This window comes from Lutjanus erythropterus, chromosome 19 (assembly GCF_056507025.1).
Source record: "Lutjanus erythropterus isolate fLutEry1 chromosome 19, fLutEry1.hap2, whole genome shotgun sequence".
NCBI classification, from domain to species: Eukaryota; Metazoa; Chordata; class Actinopteri; order Lutjaniformes; family Lutjanidae; genus Lutjanus; species Lutjanus erythropterus.
Window position 1 is genome coordinate 20,048,080 of NC_139335.1, and position 23,562 is coordinate 20,071,641.

Sequence of the window (23,562 nt, forward strand, 5' to 3'; positions counted from 1 at the left end):
AATTTATTTTTGAATACAAGTTTAAGCTTTCATCAATGCAAATTATTTACATATTTTTATATTTATGCAAATTATTAAATATATTTTGGTTAGAAGTTTTTAACTTTATAAAAGGTTTATTTAGAAAAATGGTCAACCAGGTTGTTAATTTCTCAGTTTATATTAATAGTATCGTAAGAACACATACCTGATATTTGAATCAAAACTGGACTTAAGACCTCTATTCAAAATAAAAATCATTTATTAATACAAACACAGTTTGTTATACATTAACAGGAACAAATCCAACCCAATCAAAAAAGCTAGACTGGGCAGAGACGTGGATATAACAGCAGAATGAAAATGTATTTTCCAGTAATCTCCAAAACCATTTATTAAAATAACTATTACACTATTACAAAATAAGCCAAAATTACAAGCGATGCAGAAAAGAATAAGCTATTCTGGTCTATCGAATTGTTACAAAAAATACAACAACCTTTGTAGTATAAACTACAAGAGTTTACTAGTTTCACATGAGAAAAAAAAGTCAACCACACAACGGTTTTATAAGAAAGGAAACCAGTCAGAGCTAGTGAGTGAGTAATTTATAGAATCAGCCTTCATATTTAGTGATGAGGATGAGGACTGGTAGCAGAGATGATAAAAAAAAAATACAATAACCGAAAAACACAAGACTAAGCACTGACCAGACCACTGAAACAGACCACTAAATTCAGCCAAAACTCAGCTCTGACACTTACAAGGTCCAGACATTTCATTTTGTGCCCACGTGTGCCACACAGAAACCCAAAAGCACAGAAGAAGCAAACATGGAAAAGGCAGAGAGCACAGGCAAGCCGTCTATCACTTTCTTTGGAGAAGGCTCGAGACACTGACGCAGGGTGCTTGGTGCCAAGGATTCACAGACGGAGCGACACAGTCTATCTGTACTGGTAGTTCATGCTGCTGTCTCCCCTGCCGTAGCCCACTGGATTGTGGTACTGAGAGTGGTTGGTGCCGAAGCCCTGGTTGTTGCCTCCTCCTCCACCTCCTCCCTGTGAGTTGTAGTTGGACTGGTTGTTGAAACCTACAAGTAAATGATTGTTAGTGGAACAAATTTCTAAAAGAAAGGTGTTACAAAATTTCAATAAATTATTTTTTTGGCTACTAGGTAGCAGAGGAAATCAGCTGTGAACAATATATAACCTCTTTAGTTATGATATTAAGTTGATGTGATGGACTACAGTTCCCTCTTTACACTTTCAGCAGTTAGCGAGCAACATTATCATTGATTTGGAGTCGTGTTTCTATCTACCTGATGATTTTAAGTCCAATACTCACTCTCTTTTGTTCTTGTCCAAGCCCCGAGGGAAATATCCAACGTTAGGCACTTAACTGTATGTATCAAAATCACTGTATCCAATTCTGAGTACTATACATTCACCACCACTTCCCCCCCTTAATTGAAGGATCGGTGTGTAGGATTTAGTGACATCTAGCAGTGAGCCTGCGGTTCGAAAACACCTCATGTCACCCTCCACTTCCAAGCATGTAAAAACACCAACACTGGCTGCAAAAAAACCAAAAAAAAAAAGGAGAAAGGACCCATCTAAAGCCACTATTTGGTTTGTCCATTCTGGGCTCCTTGCAAGAGGAGCTGTGTCTTCTGTAGATATAAATGGCTGAGTCTAAGGTAATGAAAACATGATTTTAGTTTCAGGTGATTACAGAATAATTGAAACAAATATTCTGTTAAATTTCTGCCATATTGTGTCAATAAATCCCTGACTATTGGGTTTTTAACAAAAGATACATCGTCTGTTTCTTTGTATTTTTTTTTGCGATATTTGGTATATGTGATTTGTATCAAAAAGATTTCAGAACTGATCATTTTCATTCTCACCTTCATAACTGTAGTCTTGGCTCCCTCCAGCACCCCCCGTCACCTGGCTCGGATAGGCTGTGCTGTACGAGTATCCACCACCCGTCCCCCCCTGGTTCTGGTTGAAATTCTTCTTTCCCTGCCCATAGCCCTGGCCATACTGGTTATAGGAGCCCTGCCCTTGGGGGCTGCTGGACTGGTACCCCCCTGCAGATCCAGTGTTCGTCCCTGGGGGACCTGCAAAGGGTGGCTTCCCTCCCTTGTGCATGGGGGGTTTCTTTTTTGGGGTTTTGGCAGAAGAAGTGGCAGTGTAGGTTCCATCATTCTGGTAGTATGAACCATAGGAGCCCTGTGCTGATCCTGGTGCTGTGCTGGCTGGAGGGCCGCCTGACGGGCTGCTTGATGCCCCAGCTCCTCCATTTGTACCACCATTGTTGTAGTAATCTGGGAAATAACAGCATGGCACAGTCTTAACATGAGTAGAACTTGATGTGTTTTAACAGCTACTGCTCCGTGCAACTAATTCTCATGTACACTGTAAAAAAGGTTGAGAAAACTTAAAATATAAAGCCAGCTGCCTGACTTGCCATTTTGTGGTAGCTTGAAAATTAAATGGTTGTATTTGAAAATATAAAGCAAAAAAGGATATAGTACTTCTTTCTGGCTTTCTATAACTCTAAGATTCAAATTTATTTTATGAAGTGGGACTACAATTAACGATTTTCATTGGTGATTAATCAGTTAGTTATTTTGTCTATAAAATGTCAGAAAATCCAAAGATATTCAGTTTACTGTCATAAAAATTGATTAATTTAATGATCCATTAATTGTTGCAGCTCTATAAAGAAGAAAAGTAAATTATCTCAACAAAACAGTATTTTACAAAACTTTTTCAAAGTGTTTGAGTTTAGGCTCCACACTCAAAAATCTACTGAAGTAAGATGTCTTAATTTTGTGTTTTTCTCAACTTTTTTATTTTTACAGTGTATTCAGAAATTAATTCAGACCCTGGAGTAACACAGTGATGAATGGTGATGTCACATTTATTAAAAAAACAAAAGCATTAAAAAATCAGCTAGAGCAAGAAGTCATCCCATCCCAAACATACATCAAATTTCCTGTTTCAACCAGTCTGTGTGCGCGAACGTAGTGCCAACAGCCTCAGTTCAATGCCTAATGCTGTTACAGATGGGATACTGCATTTCTAAACAAAAGTAAGACCATCATGCATTCAGTGTAGCCGTGACTTAACAGTGTTGCTGATATGACACAGAAACAGCAGATTCAACATAAACAATGCGGCCATTTCTCAAAAACAAAACAAAAATTTAAAAAAAAGAAAAAAAAAACAGCTCAATCATGACTGGGAGTGACAGAAAGGCATTAGAACGAATAAAAACAGATTTCTCAGTATTGTTGAAGTAAACAGTATGGAGACAGAGAGAGAGAGACCAGGCTGTTGCAGTCTTGACAATAATCCAAAAGGAAGAACGTTGGTCCATTTCCCACAGGCCTTCACTTAATCATGATCCAAATGAACAGAAACAAAGCCCTGTCCCCCTGGTCCGACACATGGCGGCAATCTACAGTAAATCAGCCCTGTGGTTTGGGGAGCTCCAGGTGTTCAGGTACGTCCACGGAAGGTGACTTATGGCTACATGCATGCAGTGGCAGATCGTCTCCCCGAGGTGTCAGGACATGACATGTGGATTGGCAAGACAGGGTGGAGGGGTTGTTGTCACTTTATTCCCAGGGTTGTGGACTTGATGGTGAAGGGAGTTCATGATGCTGCTGGAACACTACTGAGTATTTTGTCCACTTTTATCCTCTCTACAGGACTGTTTTTGATTTTCTAAAGACTGGGGGAAGATCTATGTCGCAAACTCGTGGTAGCCATAGCAGTCTGAGACAAAGTCACCTAAAGAGTGAGACAGGGCAGAGAAGGAAAAAAAAATATCAAAATTAGATGTATTTGGATTTTTTCTGCCGTAAAAGTGGCAGTTAAATGATTCATTTGGTCAGATTGCCTTTAAACTGAGTTGTTGGGTTTTGTATTTTTTATTTTTTTTTTTAGATTTCTCTGCTCCTGTCACGCTCAGGTAGGTCAGTCCTCAGAACAGGCTGCCAGAGGGAAGAAAAGGGGTTCTCATAAGAGGGGGGGCTTGTCAAAACCAGATTGAATTCCTGTGGCTTAAAGCAGAGAAATGTAAAATCATTGAACTGGGAACAGCCCAACATGTTTTATCATTATGTGGTCTTGTTTGCCGTTTGCTCTGGAATGAAATAGTTCTCTATAATTTCCTAGTTTTGTACCAGTAACACAGGTAAGAAGTGATAAAAGCTGTTTTTTTTCACAGCCCTGGCCAGATGCACCATGCTGACTTTTATGTTGACAAACCGGCTGAGACATTTGCTTGGACTTCTCACATAGTAAATGAAAGCTTAACTGCAGCCCAGACAAAGAGTAAATACACAGTCAAACTGGGACTAATGGGTGAAATGAATACTCACTGTATCCAGAGTTGGCATTGTTCCCATAACCGTAAGTTCCAAATCCACCTGGGAGGATGACACACGGTTAGTATGGCGATGACACACCTTGTCAATCATGTGTACTAACGTTTTACCAAGAAATACAGCATGTTTGCAACAGAAGGGGTGTGTTTTTACCTCCTTGGCCGTAGCCTCCTCCATTATTGAAGCCCCTGCCCCTTCCACGACCTCTTCCTCCTCTACCCCTGCCCCTCGGCGAAGCCCCGTCTCCAACTCCAGAGGCTCCCATCATGCCGAAGCCTGGAGTGTGCTAAAGACAAAAAAAAGATTTAGCTGAACTGTAAATTTCCTTTTCATGACATGAAGCCTGAAATAATGATCAGAAAATGACATTTTTTTTAAGTTTAGTATTTATTGAACCTATTGACAAAAACACAAAAACTTACATGAATTTAATTCTGGATTATCTTTGATTAATTGCTCAATTATTTCAATTAATTGTCCTCTACTGTATTAAAAAAAACATAAAAAAGGTTCATGTACACTGGTAATGGATATTGCACCATACACAGCTTTTTAATCTTAATTTATGGTACAGTTTTTTTTTGTTTTTTTATCGTTTGCTAAAAATCTGTCGTTCCCACCAATTCTGATAGGTTATCCATATATAGCTATAAAAATATGAAAATACATTTCCACATTTTCACTCTGTGAATTTTTAAACTCATTTGAATATTTGTAATCTAATTTTAATCTCTAATTGGTTTAAAGAAATAATTTCAATTGGAAATGAAGAACTATTTTGTTCTGTTTCACTGGGTGCTCACCATGGGTGGTCCCTTTTTCTTTTTTGCAGCCTCGGCCACAGAGCCCTCAGGGAAGAGCCGCTCCAAAGCAGCCAAGGCAGCGTAAGCCTTGGCCACCTTCTTATTGGATCCTGTCCCCTGGAACTTCTGGCCGTCAATCTCCACCTCCATGACGAAGCGTTTGTCGTGGCTGCCACCAGTCTCAGAGATGAGCTCATACTTCAGTCCACGGCGCTTCTCGTTCAGCTCCATCACAGGATTCTTGCCGTGTTTAGTCAGGATTGGTCCTTGTTGGCGAGCAGTCTGAGATGAAAGACATATTGTCAGTAAAATTAGAGCAAAAAAGGAGGGGGCTCAACTTAACACACAGAGTAACTTTGTACCTCTACAGCATCAGTGGCGTCTGCATTAGCTGCTCCTGTGGCAGCGCTAGTTTCAACGGGCGTGACTACTGGCCTCATTTCTTCCACAGAGGCAGCCACCACAGCTTCCTCTGATTTTACTGGATCAGCAGTCTTTAGTTCCACTCCTGTGGGCAGACCCATGTCCTGGAGGACCTGCAATCATCCAGAGAGACTCATTGTGGTTTAAACAACAAAGGAAAATGTCAAAAGAAAAAAAAAGAAAAAGAATCAGTTGCAGGGGGAAAAAATGGGGTTTGAAGTGTTATCAAAAAGTAACATCTACTTCAGATGTTCCCTGTGAATGCTGTGCTCACCTTTACAGCTACATGCAGCTTGGCAGTGCGTTTGGATGGACCAGAAGCCTCAAAGGTTGTACCGTCTACTTCTACAGCCATAGTGAAGACGGGAACATGAACTGGGCCCGTCTGAGACACCAGTTTGTACTGTAGACCTGGCTTCAGCTGATTGAGCCTCATCAGAGCGTTCATAGCCTGGGGAGGCTCAGCCTTCTCCTCTGGAGCTGGTGGAACAGTGTGACATACAGTAAGAAGCAGATTTACATTATTGCAGGGCTCCAAATATAAATTAATCTGTTGATCTTTTTCCTTCAATCATTTGGTTAATCTTACAGTCTAATGCAGTGTCAAAAAGTTTGTTTTGCCAAAACCAAAAGTTATTCATTTTACAATTATTATCCAAAAAGTTATTTTCTGCAAATTCCCTAACCAATAGACAGGCTAATCAAGTTTTTTTTTTTTCTAACAAGCTCATTATACAGTTCATTTTGATGTAGGAATGATAGATAACATGTGAGTTTAAACAAATACAAAAGTTGGAAGAGCTCTTACATTTCTTCTGCAGCTTTTTCTTCTTCTTATTTGGACTCTTGTCATCCATTCCCTCCTCTTCCTCAATGGGCCTTTTCATTGGTGGGGCGTACGCCGTGCTGGGTGGGATTTGCACTGCGGCACAGACACACACAGCATTTTGCCATAGGAACATACAGGACACCTTACTGCATTGTTATCTATAAAAATCTAAAAAAAAAAAAAAAAAAAAAAAAGTAACCACCAGTCTCTAGTGTGATGATTGTGGATGACTTGACTATCAGTGGTTTAGCTAGTTTGGTTTATTTACCTGTGTAATCAATAGGAGTCTCACTACGAGGTTTCTTGGGCATCTTAGAGGGAAGGGGATCCATTCCAAGCACTTTGTGAAGCTGTCCAAAAGCTGACAGCCTTAAGGCATGCTGAAGATACAAGAGACTGTGTCAATTTCATCACTACTAAATTGTGAATACGCACACACGTACTTGTATCATACTCACTTGTGCACTCGCTGTGATGTCTTCTCTCTGCTGCTGGTCCAAATGTCCGATGGCGTCTGTGGGCTCCTTTTCACATGGATCAGAGATTCCAGCACCATCTACACCAGGATATTACAGTTTAATTTTAACCTTAGAAAATAGAAAATAAGCTATAACACTTCAAATGAAAAAAGTGTAGCGCAAATAAAACTCTGCACACACCTGCCATGAGGATTCCTGAAGCCAGACACTCTAAAACCCTCCGCAGAGCTTCTCCTGCCCCCATGGGCCGGTTCCCTGTGCCAATGGCTTTCTCACAGATCAGCTCCAGTGGCTGCAAAGCAAGAGAGGGAGGGTGACTCTTTGTTTGAGGATGCTATTTTTAATCTCGGTCACTAACACAGAGAGATTTTAGGTCACTGCATTAGATAGTATCTCTGCAATTTAACAATTGGGGTGGTGGTGCTTTTCTTTTTTGTATCCAGGCAGAGAAAGCCTTAGCAGAGAAAATTTGAATGTCAAAGAGAGCTTTGTGGTTTTAAAGAGCCAGCTTAAGAAAACTACATTCTAAATATTTAACAGTTCTCAAAGGCCACAATCACCAGAGCTTCGAGAGGAGTTTGGTATATCAAGGCTCCCACTCACCCAGCCACGAAGCGGGGCCCATGTAGGCACGCGGGCACACAGGTCCCTTAGGATCCGGATGACGATGACACAGGAGCGCAACCCGTTGGCCCTGGCCTGGGGACACAAGCAGGGAGGGGGGGAGGGGAGGGGCACGAGGAGGACAAGCAGCCTTAGTCAACACGGAAAACTATGTGAAGCATGAAGCAACATTAACATCCAAATAAATGAAAGGAAAAAATGAAGCCACACAAACTATAACAGCTCAGCTTTGTCATTATGGAAATATTGGATGATTGAATAATGTTTGATCACTGTTTGTTGGAAGAGCCTACGTATGATCATGGCTGTAAGTCAATAGCCAACATGATTGATGGTGTAGTTATCACACATAAAACATTTCTGTTTGTGGGGAAAAACATGCATATGAATTAAATTCAGGAAGAAACGTGGAAATAAAGCCACCTTAAACTTAATACCAGCTCTAATGTGACGACCAAGTGAACTGCTTAAAAAAGGATGTGCATTGTCATTGAATGATGTGATGGTTAAGTCAGTGACAGAATTTTAAAAAGCGACTCGAGGTGCAATATTCCTGTTGGTTTTGTGGCACACAGAGTAACAGAAACAGCCAGAGAGCAGGAAAAGTTGAGGCCACATACTCTACAAAAGCTGCAGAGATGGAGGACCAATTTTTATAGTGTGAAAGCCAAAGATGACACAGGCCACAATACTATAATGAATTATTATTAACACGGTTCACTACAGAAAACATTTTCTCATCAAAACTACAGAATGGGGCAGCAGAAAGTGTTCTACATGTAGCATAAATGTGAAAATAACAACAACTCACTCACACCAACACTGACATAGAAATATTGCACCTGGATACATGGTGTATTAGTCACAGATTTATTTTTTGCTGATTGAGTTAAGCAGCTGTGAGGGAGACTAATGAACATAGGGACTAAAAGCAGCATTGAACTTCTGCAGTAGAACCTGTTAAGTGAGCAAAGCAACTCTACAACAGTGTAATGACAAAGGTTTCCTAAGAAACAAACATCCAGATCATCAAGTATTACTACAGGAATTACACTTCAAAAGAGTAAATGAAGAAAAAAAAAACACACATGGAACGCCCAAATAAAAGACAAAAGAACATACAGCATAAAACCAAACTCAAAACTACTTCTGTTTTAGAGACAAATAAAGACAAGATCCAAACCTGGAACCACTTAGCGTGGCGGAGAGACGCCAAGGCAGTTAGGCATTTCTGCCTGTCCAGAACATCCGGGGGATCGATGACTGAAAGCGATTCTATTGGCAGGTGGAATAAGAAGACAAGGTACAGTTTGACCAAGGGGAGTTCTGTCAGGCGGCCAGGGGGAACACAGGCAGCCTTCCCAAACCACAGGCAGGAGGGGGAAGGGGAGGGGGACCCCTCCACTGCAGAACCATCAAACGCTCTCAACCTCCCAGTTAATATGGGTTTGCGCGGACCGGCATACATGATTAGACTCAAAACCCACCAGAACGACAGTATTGTGAAGTGGGTCATAACTTGACTTAGTAAAAATAAAAATCAATAAAAAGTCCCTGACATAAATGTGTATTTAATGATGGATAATTTGTTGTATCAAATGGGAGGTTGTCTCTACAACATAAATGGATGATTCAGGGCTTAGAAAAGGTCTGCTTTTCTTTTTTTGTGGCGTTAAAAGGAGGTAGAGCCCCTCCCCTTAGCCCCTATACTGGGTACACTGCACTTTGCCCCTTCCGAGACAGAGAGCGGCCAGTTGGTCAAAGGTCCAGCGTCCCTAAAAATTGACAAACTAGAAGGCTTGACAGAGAGAATCAGAATTGGAACCACAGGCAGAAGTTATCAGATGCACAAAAAGTGGGTATCAAAACAAGTCCACACTGCAGCAAAACTGATGGCTTAAAAAAGACCCAAACTGGGCATCACTGTTAGCACGAGGCTACAGATAAGGTCAAGGTTCAACACCTGTTTAAACTGAGATCCTCACTACAGTGGAGTGCTCTCAAAAGAATGTCAACTACTGGAAATTTTAATTTGTTCTTATATAGCTAAAATTTAACTTAATGAATATTAATATTTCATCATGCCAGAGTTTTTCTCTATCTAAAAACTGGGGCCGATCCCCTTGATATTGAGTGTAGTTGGACATACGTGCAGAATCCAAGTGTTCCTCGTCGTTATCTGTGAGCCCGAGCCTTCCCTGCTAAGGAACATCAAGGACAGTCAATAGCCCACTGTTGGGTCTAACAACCAAGGACAGTTTCACCACATGTTTTGCTACTCATTTTTGCTGCAATGCAAACCGTTCATCATCAATGATAAAACACATGCAAACAAAGTGGTCTCTCTTTTTGTATTTGGTTAAATTCTCAGTAAGCCTTCATTTCGTTGGTGACCTTGATCATTAAGGGGGGGAGAGAAAGCCATGTCTTCAGCAGTCAGTAAACTACCTGCCCTATACTGTATATTGGGCCATCAAAAATGTACAATTACATTACATGGAACTACGAGAGTGTCTAGAGAGCTATAAGCATAGCGCAGTTTCATTATGTGACTGTGCATTCTTGTCCCCTAGCTCCATTGAAGGCCCAATAAACAATATCTGTCTAGCCTGGTTGCCTGCCTGGCCTCCCTGCTGGAGGAGGGGCGCCACTAAAAACACTTGACGCCCCCCTTGTAGGAGCTTACCTCCAGCAGCAGCCCTCTCTATCTCCTCACGAACCAGAGGGGAGGTCAGGTGAATGGTGAGGGTGAGAGGGGGCTCCTTGGTGTTCTTGATGACAATACTGGCGTCACGAATGTGCTGGGTCACCACATACTTGTCTTCAGTTGCCTGAGGAAGAGAAAAGGATTTAAGAAACAGAAAAGACAAGGCCACTGCTGATTTGTCTAATATTTTTTGTTGAGAGCAGAAGATTATTATTTTTCGCAATTAATCAACTGTTTGGCTGACAATCGTAAAACATTCAGATATTCAGATGAGAGAATCAATCCACTATAAATGAAAAAAAGACTATGGGGGAAAAAGAACAATATTTATATGTGAGTACTTGGAACCAGCTTTTTTGCTCATTAATATTTTGAAACCTGTTTTCCATCCTGGCATTGTGACCCCTTGTAGTATGAAACTACACTGCCTGGCCAAAAAAAGTCACACACATACACAAACACTATTATTTAGTTGACCTGCCTTTAGCTTTGATGGCATCATTTTGATAAGGTTATGCAATGTCACAACATTTATTTCTGTCCATAGTTGCATTAATTTTTCACAAGGATCTTGTGTTAATGATGGGAGAGTTGGACCGCTGCGTAAAGTCTTCTCCAGCACATCCCAAAGATTCTCAGTGGGGTTAAGGTCTGGACTCTGTGGTGGCCAATCCATTTTTGAAAATAATGTTTCACAATTTGAGTCCAATGAATCCTGGCATTGTCTTCTTGGAATATGGCCGTGCCATCAGGGAAGAAAAAAATCCACTGATGGAAAAACACGGTCATTCAGTATATTCAGGTAGTGAGCTAACCTCATTTTTGGCCACATAACATTGCCGAACTTCAACCTGACCAACTGAAGCAACCCCAGATCTTAACACTGCCCCCAACAGGCCTTTATGGTAGGCACTAGGCATGATGGGGCCTCAGTTCATCCACTTCTCTTCTTACCCTGATGTGCTCATCACTCGAGAACAGGGTAAATCTGGACTCATCAGACCACACAACCTTTTTCCATTGCTCCACAGTCCAATCTTCACACTCCCTAGCAAATTGAAGCCTTTTTTCAATAAGCCACACGAATTTGGTGGTTTTCTTAAGGCTACGCAGCTGTTTAGTCTCAATCCCTCCAGTTCTCATTATTGTGCATGTAGAGATGCTCTTACTTTCACTATTAAACCTAACTGTGAGTTCTACTGTTGATTTTTTAACGATTTGATTTCACCAAACGTTTAAGTGATCTCCGGCCACCATTATTAAAGATTTTTTTTTCGACCACATTTCTTCCTCAAGGATGATGGTTCTCCACTATCCTTCCAGGTTTTAATAATGCGTTGGACAGCTCTTAACCCAATTTTAGTAGCTTCACCAATCTTCTTAGTTTTCTATGCTTGCTGCAGGCCAATAATTTTTTTCCACCACCACAGGATACGTCTTCTGACATGCTTGTCTAAGAAATGAGAAGCTACTCATTGAATCAGTCAGGGTTAAATAACTTGTTGCCTGCTGAAACATATTAATCACTGCAGTAATTATCCAATGGAAAGCTCTTACCCATTTGCTTAGTTAAATCCAGGTAATTACTTTTTTTGGTCAAGCAGTGTTTGACCTTATAGCTAACACCTGCAGCAACATCTAGCCCCACAAGCCACAATTCCTTGTCTTCTAAAATCCAAATATGTGGGTTACTTTTTAGGTCATGTGTTAAAAGATAGTGGCCAATATATTGTTTTTTATACTATGAAATATCTGTGTATCCTACATACTAAGCTTTGGATGAGCTCTAATGAAATGTTACGGCATTATTCAGTGCACTGAATTAGCTATGCTGTGTTCTTACCTTGAGCTGTGTAACAAGATTTTCAGACACTTTCTTCAACAGACCAATGGTAGGCTTGTCTTTGCAGAGGAGCACCAGCTCCAGGTCCAGATCACCCTTCAGGAGCAGGCCCTTGGCAACCAGGCCCACCCTCATTACGCCACGTAGAGAGCGGGTGGCCTGATCTTTGTGCTCACTATCACAAGACACAGGAGATACAGGGGAGAAGTGCAACAAAGACATAAGTAAGAGGTGGCTACAGAAGGAGAATTAAACAATTTCTTACTGACATTTCCTCACCTTTCCTTATCAATGTCTGAGCCATCAGAGTCAGACTTGGAGACTCCCTTCTCTTGCTTGTCCAGCCAGTCAGACACAGCCTTGAGAGCCCGCTCTGTGTGGGATACCATGTTCTGTACACTTTCCAGTTCCTCCTGGGTCGGGTAGATGACAGAGTGTTTGGCCATGACATGGCGGTCATCATTCATGAACACGCGCATGGAGCGGTGGCGCATTGGGGGAGGCTAAGGGTTAAAGAACACAAGATTGTAAATAAAGATGAAAAACCAAGGAGTCTCATGCTAACTAACCTGTTGTAACTAAAAAAACAAAAACTTTTTACCACAAAACACACCCATAATTGTGACAACATGGTCTTAGTGAATGACAGAAGCACTCAGTGGGGATGTTATCAAAGCTACTACAAGGAGTTTTTTAACTACTTATGAAACCAACTTCATTTATTAACTACATCTGTGAGACACAATTCTTCTTGATGCCTGCCACCAGGTAGGATTCTCTGTGAAATCTGATAAAGCAAGTCTATGTATACATTGTCCCAGGGAAAGCTGCAAGGAGTAGTATGTTTGCCAGTTAAAATTAAGCAGAAGGGGATTTTTATTTAGATAATTTTATTTTTGACATTATATTTTGTAGCTATTATGGTGGAAACATGACTACTTTGTCCAAAGGGGCCTACTTTTGATAATGCATTAACACCTTTCAGTGAGTTGGGTAGGAAAATTAAAACAACCGATTATATTACTACTAATATGACTGAGGCCTATCACACAAAGCATTACTGCAAAGGATTACTGAGTTACCTAGATAACTGGGCCAAATAAGCGGAGCAGATCATTACATCTTAAGAGCTGAAAATGTTCTAAGCTTTAATTAGAAGAGTTTTTCAACTAAAGTTGTTAATCTTGCTTTATAGGGCAGACTCTAGGTGATCCTGGAACAAGCTAATCTTGTCAAGATAAGACCCACTTTCTCTGTCACTCACTTGTCTTTGATTAATTACAAAAAACTTAACAACGTCTCATGTCCAGGCCAAGCTTCTAACACCAGTGATTACACAAGCTGAATGTGCGCACAGACAGCCAGAGCCAATTTAGAGGAGAGCAGTGATGTGGAAGCTGCAGCATGTGTTCCTAAAGCCCCAGGCAGACTGGAGCAACAAAAGCTGGCACCAGTCCTGTGACTTAAATTAGATGTGACACATTTATTTGTCCTGTTAACAGTGACATTTAACAAAAAGGCCAGTGTGCCCTGTGCTTTGGCTGCCTGCCTGTTGTCAGATACAAACACACAAAGAGATGCATAATTTCAAATAAAGTAAAGACTGAAATAAAATCATTACCATTGTTATTCTCGAGGCCGTGGTGACTCCTGTGTTCAGTGAATGACAGTGTTAAAAAAAGGGCTTCTCTGCAGCAGATGGCAATGTTGCAGTCCGTCTCTATAAGGGGGGGGAAACAAGCACACATTTTAACATCACTTGATAGCAAGCTAGAATTCAAACATTGCCACATGCTTACCTGCAGCCAACAAAAAATAAGCATGACCACAGCAGATGGCTGGAATGCACACATTTGATTTGATGAAATATGTTCAATAAGTAATTCTGAACACAATCACACTGAACAGGCTTAAAAAAAAAAAGAAATCACACTCAGTCACTGGGGACTGATATACAGTGGTCACCAGGTGCAGGAGGGACTTAATGCAACCTACATTCACATGAAAAAATGCGGTTCATAATAGTCTTTAAGCACAAGGGCTTGTTTATGTGTGCATTCATATTTATAGCAGGCAAAAGCCTGATTTCAAAATGTGCTTTCTTGCTGAACAGGCAGGCGGATATGGGCAGTGCTACTAGAAATAATTGATCTGAGTAAATTTCACCCCCATGATTGACTGTTCATCTGTGATGCCTTCAGTAATCTAAGTGTGAGGGCGACAGTGTAACTACATACAAAGAAATGATGTGACAATGGTTAAATTGTGGGGTTGAGTGGGCAAGACTATTCATTCATTAACCTTGACACGCCCACGGCACTCACATACTCTTAACTTAAACTTTTTAAGAAACATAAGATTGAAAAAGGATAGTATAGTTTCCAGTCAAGGCAAATGTGGTAACTATAACGAGCACCGACAATGCGGCTTTTTTTGTTTGACTCAACAGGTACACAAATCATAGACTTACAAATTACTGTTACACCTGTTAAACCTGAAATTACGCAAAACCATTACTTCAGGAGTAAGGGTGAGATATGAAGAAGTGGTCAAGCAGTTATGGAACCGAGACCCTAGAGCTCCATCTGAGGAATTTTAAAACAGACGCCATTTTATTTCAATGGCGACGGCAGCTAGCGTTAGCTAGCAACCCCCACAAAACCCGGATCACCCATCCTTTAACGCCTCCTCGTACATAATGTTCACCGAGCTAGAAAACACAAAAACATCGCATACCCGTGATGTTTGTCAACTGAACAACTAAATACAAGTGTTCGGAAATGTATGGTTGTATTTAGAAATTGGCCTGTTGCCTCTCAGACACCAAAATGGTCGAGGAGACAAGATCGAGACCCCATTGAATGTTCATCCACAGTAAGCACTTAGCACGTTAGCTTAGCCGAACAAAGCCAAGTTGATCAATTTCTGAGCTGCGTACAAATAAACAAACTAGAATACACTAACACGCTTTATAACCTCCTTCGGCGTCCAGCTGTCACCTAATATCAATATTCTGTCATTGTTAAGGGCTGAAATCCTACATTTTTTTCCTTACTCACCGTGTTATCGTTAATGCTAATGGACGGTACTGCACGTTAGCTCCCCGGTCTCGGCAGCAGCAGAGCAGATGGAAACGCCCACGACATGAAACTCTACTGCGCGACACGAAAATCGACAAAGCCCATTGGACAGAAGTTTCACGTGACTGCAACTGTAGCCAATTGGAAAATAGAGAGCACTGAATCAGGGGCGTGGTTAGTAATGCTGGCTTTGAATTGAATTGTCTGGTCTCAACAGCTGGTTGACTTATTCATTGTTCTTTGGGGCTTTGCCTTGCAGATGAAGTCGATTGAAATAATATCAGGACGCTGGTTTACCAAACAGGCTATTCTCATTCGAAATTATACAGTTTACTGTGCGGATCCTCCAGTTTGTTTCCCAGGAAAGATGACACTTAATGGTGGAATGACCACTTGCTCAGAAAATCCTGTATGGAAATTCATTGGGACAGTCAGAATACATTGTCTTTAAACTGAGTCCTGATTCAGAACAGACAGACAGACAGACAGACAGACAGTAAGACAGACAGACAGATAGATAGATAGATAGATAGATAGATAGATAGATAGATAGATAGATAGATAGATAGATATTCTTCACATATATTGTTTTGTCCACAATCCAAAAATATATACTAAAAACACTCACGTTTGTGAAATAAGAAAGTTTTGACTTTTTTTTTTCTCAGAAAATTACATAAAACAGTAACTGGATTATGAAAATAGTTGGTGACGAGCTTAAGAGTGTCATTAAACTGAATGATTAGTTGACTAATCATTGCAGCTTTATGTCATTTTCATTGTCCCATTTGTGATCAGATAGCCTTCTTGGCAACAAAAATAGATATTGATTGAAGTTATACTCAGTGCTCAATTATGATTTTAAAGGTAACTAAGTAGATCATTTAGTGTAATGCATACTTAAGTAAAATTACAGACTTGAAAAAATACTCATGAAAGTATATGTTTTTTTTGTGTTGACCAAAAATTTTGCACACTGGTTTTTGAATGGAATAAAGCACGCTATAACTTTTAATTGACAAGCTTTAGAGGTGTCTGTTGGTGAAAAGACAGGTTGTCACCTGTGGACAGAGCCAGACTAACTGTTTCCCCTGGTTTCCATTCTTTGTACTGAGCTAACCAACAGTCTAGACACAAGAGTGCCTTGTCTTACTCAGTCAGGCCATAGGTGAATATTGGAATATTATATCCTATCAAAGTTGTAAAAATATGACATCAATCATAAACCAGAATGAGATGAATCATGAACAGATAACAGTTTATTATGCAATCTTACATTCCTTTTTCTTAACAGTACACATCCTATTAGCTTTAGCAACACTTTACTTCAGTCCCCACACACTCGGGGAAAATACTGTAGATACATTCACAAACATTCACATTCATGTCACAGCACTACATTGGACACACATGGGGTGTTTTTTTCACATCTTAAAGCTGAGGTAAAAGCACAGCCTTTTCTTTTGCTCCCTTATGTGAGCATTTACACAAGTCATTGACTTTTACATTATGTCAGAGAAGAAATCAGACAAAACATTTGAGTTGAGATGTTTGCTTTAAGACTAGAAACAGTCTTCACTTCAACAAAAAGTCAACACATTATGATACTCCAACTGAAAAGACTTTTTTATCTGCTCTCATAGAGGACAGACCATCATGCAAACAGGTCCTGAATATGGGCCATAGTGTATTCTGATAAACACTATTAGCAGTTTATTATGAGTTAACACTCATACATATAACAGCCCAAGACTTTATCACAGGGATACTCAACTTGCTTTGCACAGGGGCCACATGTGAAAATTGACAGGAGGCCAGTGGCCAGTTAATAAACAGACAATATTATTTATTAGCTAAAATTTAAATAAAATCTTCTTGCAGTGCTCCCGCTGTACTGAAGCCAGCATGTTTTGACTAATCATGATGCCTGATATTAGAGCCTTACATTATGTAATACTTGATTTGGCAGACTGGTTTAGGATTGGTATAAGGGGACAAAATAAAGGCATATTCCATATTTGCTGCCCTCACTCATCTTTGCTAAGTGACAAATCTGACCACAGCAACCCTGTGAAAAGTGGCGTACTACAAAGCGAGATTAATTAGTTAGCAAGGTATGTTGAGTCCAAAGCCAGGGTTTTCAGTGACATGAAGGTGGTTCTCTTTCTAACCTGGCTAGATCGACTTGGTAACTTGTGCTGAACTCATAACCTGGACCAGAGGAGATTTATGAAAAATAGAGTGAATCAATTTATATTCATTGTTCATTTAAAATGATCGGACAACCACCCAGCACTCTAATGTGGGCCAGTTTCTGCCCATGGGCCGCAAGTTGAGTATCCCATCTTATCATTAGCCAGTCTTTTGTTTTTTTCCAAATCTGGAACATGTTTTTTTTTTGTTTTTTTTACCACTTTGGATCTCAACTCAGAACACTTCATATACATAAATCAGGGTCATTCTCATTCCCTCAAGCCAGGAGAGAAACCTCTTTTCATTGGGACCTTTTCACACTGAATTATGATCCAGATGTTGGATGCTGGGCTCAGTGATGATCCCGCTGTGCAGGTGACAGAGCAACCCTTAAAAAGTAATAGTTTATACTTCCCTTTCCTTCCTCTATAAGTCCCATTAAATCTTATTACCACTGCTTTTCTCAGAGCTCTGAAAGGAGCTGAGATCCCAGCGAACAGAGCGGAACATGCTCCCCTTGACGCTGGCCTGCCTTTTAGTGATGCGGTAGATCTTCCTGAGGATGGCGCGTCGCAGCAGGATGTAGACCCACGGGTCCAGGATCTGGTTCCAGGTTGCCATCCTGACACCTGTCACCATCAGTCCCCTATAAGTGTCTCTGTCACCGGCCAGGGAGCCACTGTAGGACCGTGTGGCTGACATCAGTGCAAAGACCTGAAAACAAAGAAAGAGACCATATTAGACTCACTTTGTACCAGCTAATGAACTAATACTCACAAATATGATTATTACATTATACATATATATTCTACAAGAGTTTTTAGAGCGGTTAAAAAAGAGAACTACAACTTAATCTTGTCATACAACCCTGTGCTGTATAATGATACCAACATGCTATTATTGCATCACCTGAAGATTCTAGGATATGCGTTGTGATATGACATGACAGAGCTCACAATATATGGAAACAAATGTGGCTGTATCTATAGTTAAAGAACCTAAAAGTAACCCTTCTTTTCCTTTGTGTGAAAAAAGTTCAATCAAAAACATCAAAACACAATAATAGCTATTGGGTTAGTCATTACAAACTCATGCTCTGCAGCCTAATGTTGTTCAATCCCACAGAACTTTATTTGATATTCTGCTGAATTCTTAAGTTTTTAAAGATAGCAAACATAAACATCTGCTCAGGCAAAAAGGCCTGTGGATTATCTAGAGTAACAGGGCCGTGATTTCTGGAATGAGACATTGCTGGTGAGTTTTTCAAATGTATATTTTGCAACTTTGAGCACCACCAGCTGAGCGCCGTGTGGTTGCGTTATATTGGCAAACAGACAAACAGTACACACATATATACATATATACAGATACATACATATATATAAGCAGCTGCACAAGTTAAAGCACAAGTTAAATCTGATCAGGTAATGCGAATTGAAATAATTTTCTGCCAGACTGCAGTGACATGTCATGCCATTATAAATGAGTGGCATAAACTCATTTATGATTGGTCAGTTACAGCGTAAGGTCAAATATTTCTGTATAGCAGACTGTTGTTAAGAAGAACAGACTGTAATAGACTCTGGAGGCTCATTTTAGATGAATATTTTATGTCCCCTTTTTATTTCTTTTTAGTTAATATCTGTGTAATAAGTGGATAATGTATAGTGAGCGCATCATTATTGCAAAATTAAATCACAAATTACAATAATGATCTGCTCACTGCACATTATGCCTCACATATATAATGACATTTGATCAAATTCAGATATGTCTTTTAAATAATGTTTCGATGTCTGTTAGGTAATTTACCCAACACTCACCAGCAGAGGGCTCCAGCAGATGCATGAGGTGACCATGATGCCAACCAACTGGACGACCATCTCGGTGTCATGAGACCTGGCTGAGCGGCGATGGGAGCATGACCTTTTCTTTAGCCGGGCTCTCACCAGCGTGATCCCACTGATGGTGTTGCACACAAAGGCCGAGGCCAGAGAGCTCAGAGCCAGTCCAGAGAACAGCATCACAAAGGCCAGATCTGAGGCTGTGGTGCCCTCCATAACCCTGATGAAGCACCACGTCCCTGGGTACTGGTAAGTGTAGGCACCCAGGTGGAAGAAGGGTAAAAAGGCCACACATAAAGCCAGTAGCCAGATCATGGTCAGTGCCATCTTTGTCCGTGCTGTGGTCACCAGATGGGCGTGAAGCAGAGGCTTGGTGACACCCAGGCAACGCTCAGCAGCCATGGCGCAGCCCAGGAAGAGGGGGCAGAGGCCAAAGAACACCATGCAGCCTCCCAGGAACAGACAAGAGCCATCCGGAATCACAGAGTCACCTTGAAAGCGGGAAGCAGGATCAGCCGTGGACCCTGTGCCCTCTGAGTATCTCTTCAACACAAGGGCCCCGTTAATGGCGTGTCCAGCCAGATCTGTTGCCACCAGAGAGCTGGCAAAGAGCAGAAAAGTGGCTTTTGACCGTCGACGGAAGCGGTTGTAAGCCTTGGCGAGAATGATGAGGGCCACCACATTGAACAGGATGCCCAGGGTCATGGTGAGGCCCGCAGATGCGGGATTGTTCGGCGGACGGGTGACATTACGTGGTACGGCCTCCACCTCGGGCTCCTGCACCATGGTGGTGTGGTTAGAGATGGGGAAGGGGGCAGTAATGCCCGAGGAGTTGTAGTGCTGCATCGCCAGCATCACCGCTGGGCTCTGGGCCTGATGTGGTTCCTCTGGTTGAGAAGATACTGAGAAGGAAAAAGAGACTGGATCAACATGCTGATTGATAAGGGGCTGTGTGAAAATTACTGGAGTGGGGAGGGGGCTTGATTCTTTTATTTCACTTTTTTAAAAAAGTTATATTTTCTGTGGAACCTCCCCTTAACTTAAAAAAAATGTCCCAACAAAACTGACCTGATAAATTGTGTATACTAATTCTAACCCGTAATATCTTTTTAAGGTGTTAAAGGAGCAATATGTAACAACTGTGCAATCAAAAAATGAGTTCAGCAAGTTGGAGCCACATACAGTATATCAAATAGATTGAAATCCAATTTAATATACAGTCTATAGTTGAGGCGAATTGTTTCCCTCTGCCCTCTCCTCCCCAGACTCTGGAAAGCTCAGGCAGGTTGTAAGAACACTGCAGGAGTGCAAAATGAGTGCAACATTGTTATTTGACAATAACATGAGGACGATTAGTCCTACACAGTGAGCTGATCATGTGTTTATAACTGACTCTAACTTCTAAAATATTATTAATGATTTCTTCTGACTCATTAACAGATACAAACTCATGCGGCAAGAATTCATTTATTCTCTAATTCACATGAAATGGACAAACAAAAACATAAGCTATAACTGTTAAGACTGTAACATCTGACATCAGACACATCCCTGATGACAACATGATCATTTTATGATTTATTATAGTACAGTTTTCACCTTTAATATTTTTACCCAACTCAGATTTCCATTTTAAAAACAAAAATTAATGAAATCAGATGGCATGATAGTTTACATATAAGATGAGTTTTATGTCCAGACCGTTCTCATTTTTCATCTCATTTTGCGATTCATGATCCCTGTGCTCACGACGGGGTCCTGCACCATCCTGTTGTTTTGCAATAATGACCCACACACTGTTCATTATCCCTTTCATGAAGCAGACAGACACACACACACCTTTAGGCGTGTATACAGTATATTTTACCAACACTGTGTCATCTCGTCACGTGATCAAACACAGACTTGAACTCCTTGAACGCACATGTATTTCCAAGGTGGCAATCTGAATCACTCTCACGGGCTCATTCTCCACTAAGACGTGTGACGGTGACGTCGGTGTTTGATGACCTGGGATGACAGCGGGTTGTAATGTCTGGTGATCTGTCACAGAATGATGACAGACAATGATGTAGTTGTTTATGTAACTATTGGCTGTATCAAAGGCTGGCTAAAATAAAATATAAAATCGGGGTGAAAAAACAATAGATCCCCAAAACCTTCCCTATTGTTACAAAACTTAGAATAAAATAATAATATAACTGAAACCCTCACAGGTTTTCAAAGTTGAGAAAACTAAAAATTACAAGGCAACTTACTTAAATAGAATTGTGAGTTTTGAGCCCAAATACGTTTTACTAACTATGTTAAAATTTACTTATAAATTTGAATCTTCAAGTTGTAGAAACCCAAAATATTGTTTGTTTCAAAAATTGTTGAGTTGACTAAACTCATTAAAGAGAAAGTGAATAATGGTTAATAAGTTGATTAAATGTTATCTAAAGAGGAAAAGTAAATTATTGCAACAAAAGATTATACATCTGCAAAACTAAGCGATTCAAAACTCAAAAATCTAGTAAAGGCAGCTGCCTTGAAATTATGAGTTATCTCAACTTGTTTCTTTTTACAGTGTGCTCGGGGAACAACTTGAAATAAGTTATTTCATTTTTTTTTTCCATTTGATTTTCTATCAGGCAGGCAAAACAGCTCAGGATAAAGTAAGCCGAGTTCAAACTAAGTTCTCAGCCTCCTCTGACGTTTAGGTGCAAACAGCTTCACTTCTCTTCTCTTCGCACGCGGCAACACGGAAAGTCTGAACAAGTTCTGACAGTCTCTGTTGACAGTGAACACATTCCTCTAAAAGTACTGTTACCACACAGCAGCAACAGTAATGAAAGCACTCAACAAGTCAACAAGTACATGCAAACATGCGAAGCAGTCAGACGGTTGTAGTATCTGAAACAACACGGTCAATACTGCTGTTGTTGGAACAGATCAGACTTGACCAGCTGGAACCGTGACTTGTTGTTGATCATCATCAGTGGAGAGAAACATATGGGACTTCTCTGAGAGCCAACAATGACGGATCAAACATCATGACTGGATTATGCCGAGTTCCTTGTATGTGTTCATTTCTTTTCTCTTCTCTATCACTTGTCTATCTCTTTTTTTAATTTTCCCAAACCTGTCATTTTTTTTATTCTTAAAAATGCAATCTCTATTTTAATTACATTTATTTATTATTCAGAAAATGTAGTTTGATAATTAATAAATCAATTATTAAATGGTCACAAGTATGACAAAAACTTGATGAATGAGTTACAAAAGCACATACTGGTGTTAATTCAGTAGCTTTTCCCTTAAATCGGGTACATTTTTGTAGTTTTTATCAGCATTCTCCAAATTTGTGGGCATTTCTTCTGACCACAAATGGTTTCAATTAATCCAAACTGTAAAATGTTAGTATTGTTTCAACCAAAGTAACATTTCAACACAAGACAACTGAACGTGGAATGACAGCCTCGAGGCACACCTTTTGTCCTTTGTATTTACCTTTACATGAGAGATATTCAGCCTTACCTTTGGAATAAGAAATCCATGGAGATGATCAGGATCACTCTGACAATTAGTCATAGCTGAAGCTACTTAAAATGAAATAATCCAAATTGCCCTTGATGTCCTCTTGTGCTGTACAAAAATAAGTGCACTTCTTCACCTGAAGTATTTCCTCATTCTGCAGTTATGTTGAAGCTCCTCTCTCAGAGCGAGCAGCCTCCCTGTTTCATTGCACAAGCATGTCCTCTGTTAATCTGCCTGTGGCTGGCTGCTTTTATACAGCGGAGGTGCAGCACGATCACTCGCTGCACCACGCTCACATCGCCTCTGGGTGTCTCAGTGTCACTCAGTGAGAACCAGTAATTTCCTCCAGCAGCAGCAGCAGCAGCAGCAGTGACTCCCTGGAGTGGACGGAGTGAGTGTGCCATTCAGAGAAACCCCTGTGTAAAATATGGACATTTAAAATCCAACTGCCTCCACATCAACAAACAATCATGACATGTAGAGGCATAAATACTAAGCCTATAATAAAACAACCTCTAGATTTCAGGCAGACCTGTCAGGAAATAGCTCCTTTTAAGTGTTACTTTTATGAGCAGTGATGTAGTTTTTCACTAAAACAAGCATGACTTCATATCACTGCAGCTTAAACAAAAAATTACTCATACTCTATACTGATTATTTCCAGATTAGACTCCTTCAAGTCAAAGCTTTAGGTTGAACTTGCATGACATACTGTTGCTTTCCCCTTGTTAATTCAACAGATATGAAAACACTCCCCTGCTCTGCTGAGCCTCATCTGAACAACCTCAACAGCCCCGTGGTCAGCTCACATCGATGTAAACCAGCTGTGCTCCTGCC

The 23,562-nt window shown here is 40.5% G+C and overlaps 2 protein-coding genes across 3 annotated transcripts; both read right to left on the bottom strand.

Moving 5' to 3' along the window:
- Positions 1–223: 223 nt before the first annotated feature.
- On the bottom strand, positions 224–15,233 carry ilf3b (interleukin enhancer binding factor 3b). 2 transcript variants are annotated; one of them, XM_084743399.1, is made up of 18 exons: positions 15,149–15,233; positions 13,711–13,809; positions 12,369–12,592; positions 12,090–12,264; positions 10,226–10,370; positions 8,723–8,814; positions 7,519–7,614; positions 7,096–7,207; positions 6,895–6,992; positions 6,705–6,816; positions 6,416–6,529; positions 5,882–6,087; positions 5,547–5,720; positions 5,185–5,466; positions 4,535–4,667; positions 4,376–4,423; positions 1,886–2,308; positions 224–1,069 (listed from the first exon to the last, which is right to left on the bottom strand). In XM_084743399.1, exons 2-18 carry the CDS (start codon positions 13,711–13,713, stop codon positions 924–926), a joined length of 2,583 nt encoding a protein of 860 aa, XP_084599525.1. In that variant the 5' UTR covers positions 13,714–13,809; positions 15,149–15,233; the 3' UTR covers positions 224–923. The 2 variants fall into 2 exon arrangements, with proteins under 2 accessions (XP_084599525.1, XP_084599526.1); XM_084743400.1 differs by lacking the exons at positions 224–1,069; positions 1,886–2,308 and adding an exon at positions 2,890–3,782.
- Positions 15,234–17,316: 2,083 nt separating this feature from the next.
- Positions 17,317–23,040, bottom strand: LOC146309704 (prostaglandin E2 receptor EP1 subtype-like). The gene is made up of 3 exons (XM_084745004.1): positions 22,726–23,040; positions 19,186–20,108; positions 17,317–18,076 (listed from the first exon to the last, which is right to left on the bottom strand). Exons 2-3 carry the CDS (start codon positions 20,059–20,061, stop codon positions 17,801–17,803), a joined length of 1,152 nt encoding a protein of 383 aa, XP_084601130.1. The 5' UTR covers positions 20,062–20,108; positions 22,726–23,040; the 3' UTR covers positions 17,317–17,800.
- Between the last annotated feature and the right edge of the window lie 522 nt (positions 23,041–23,562).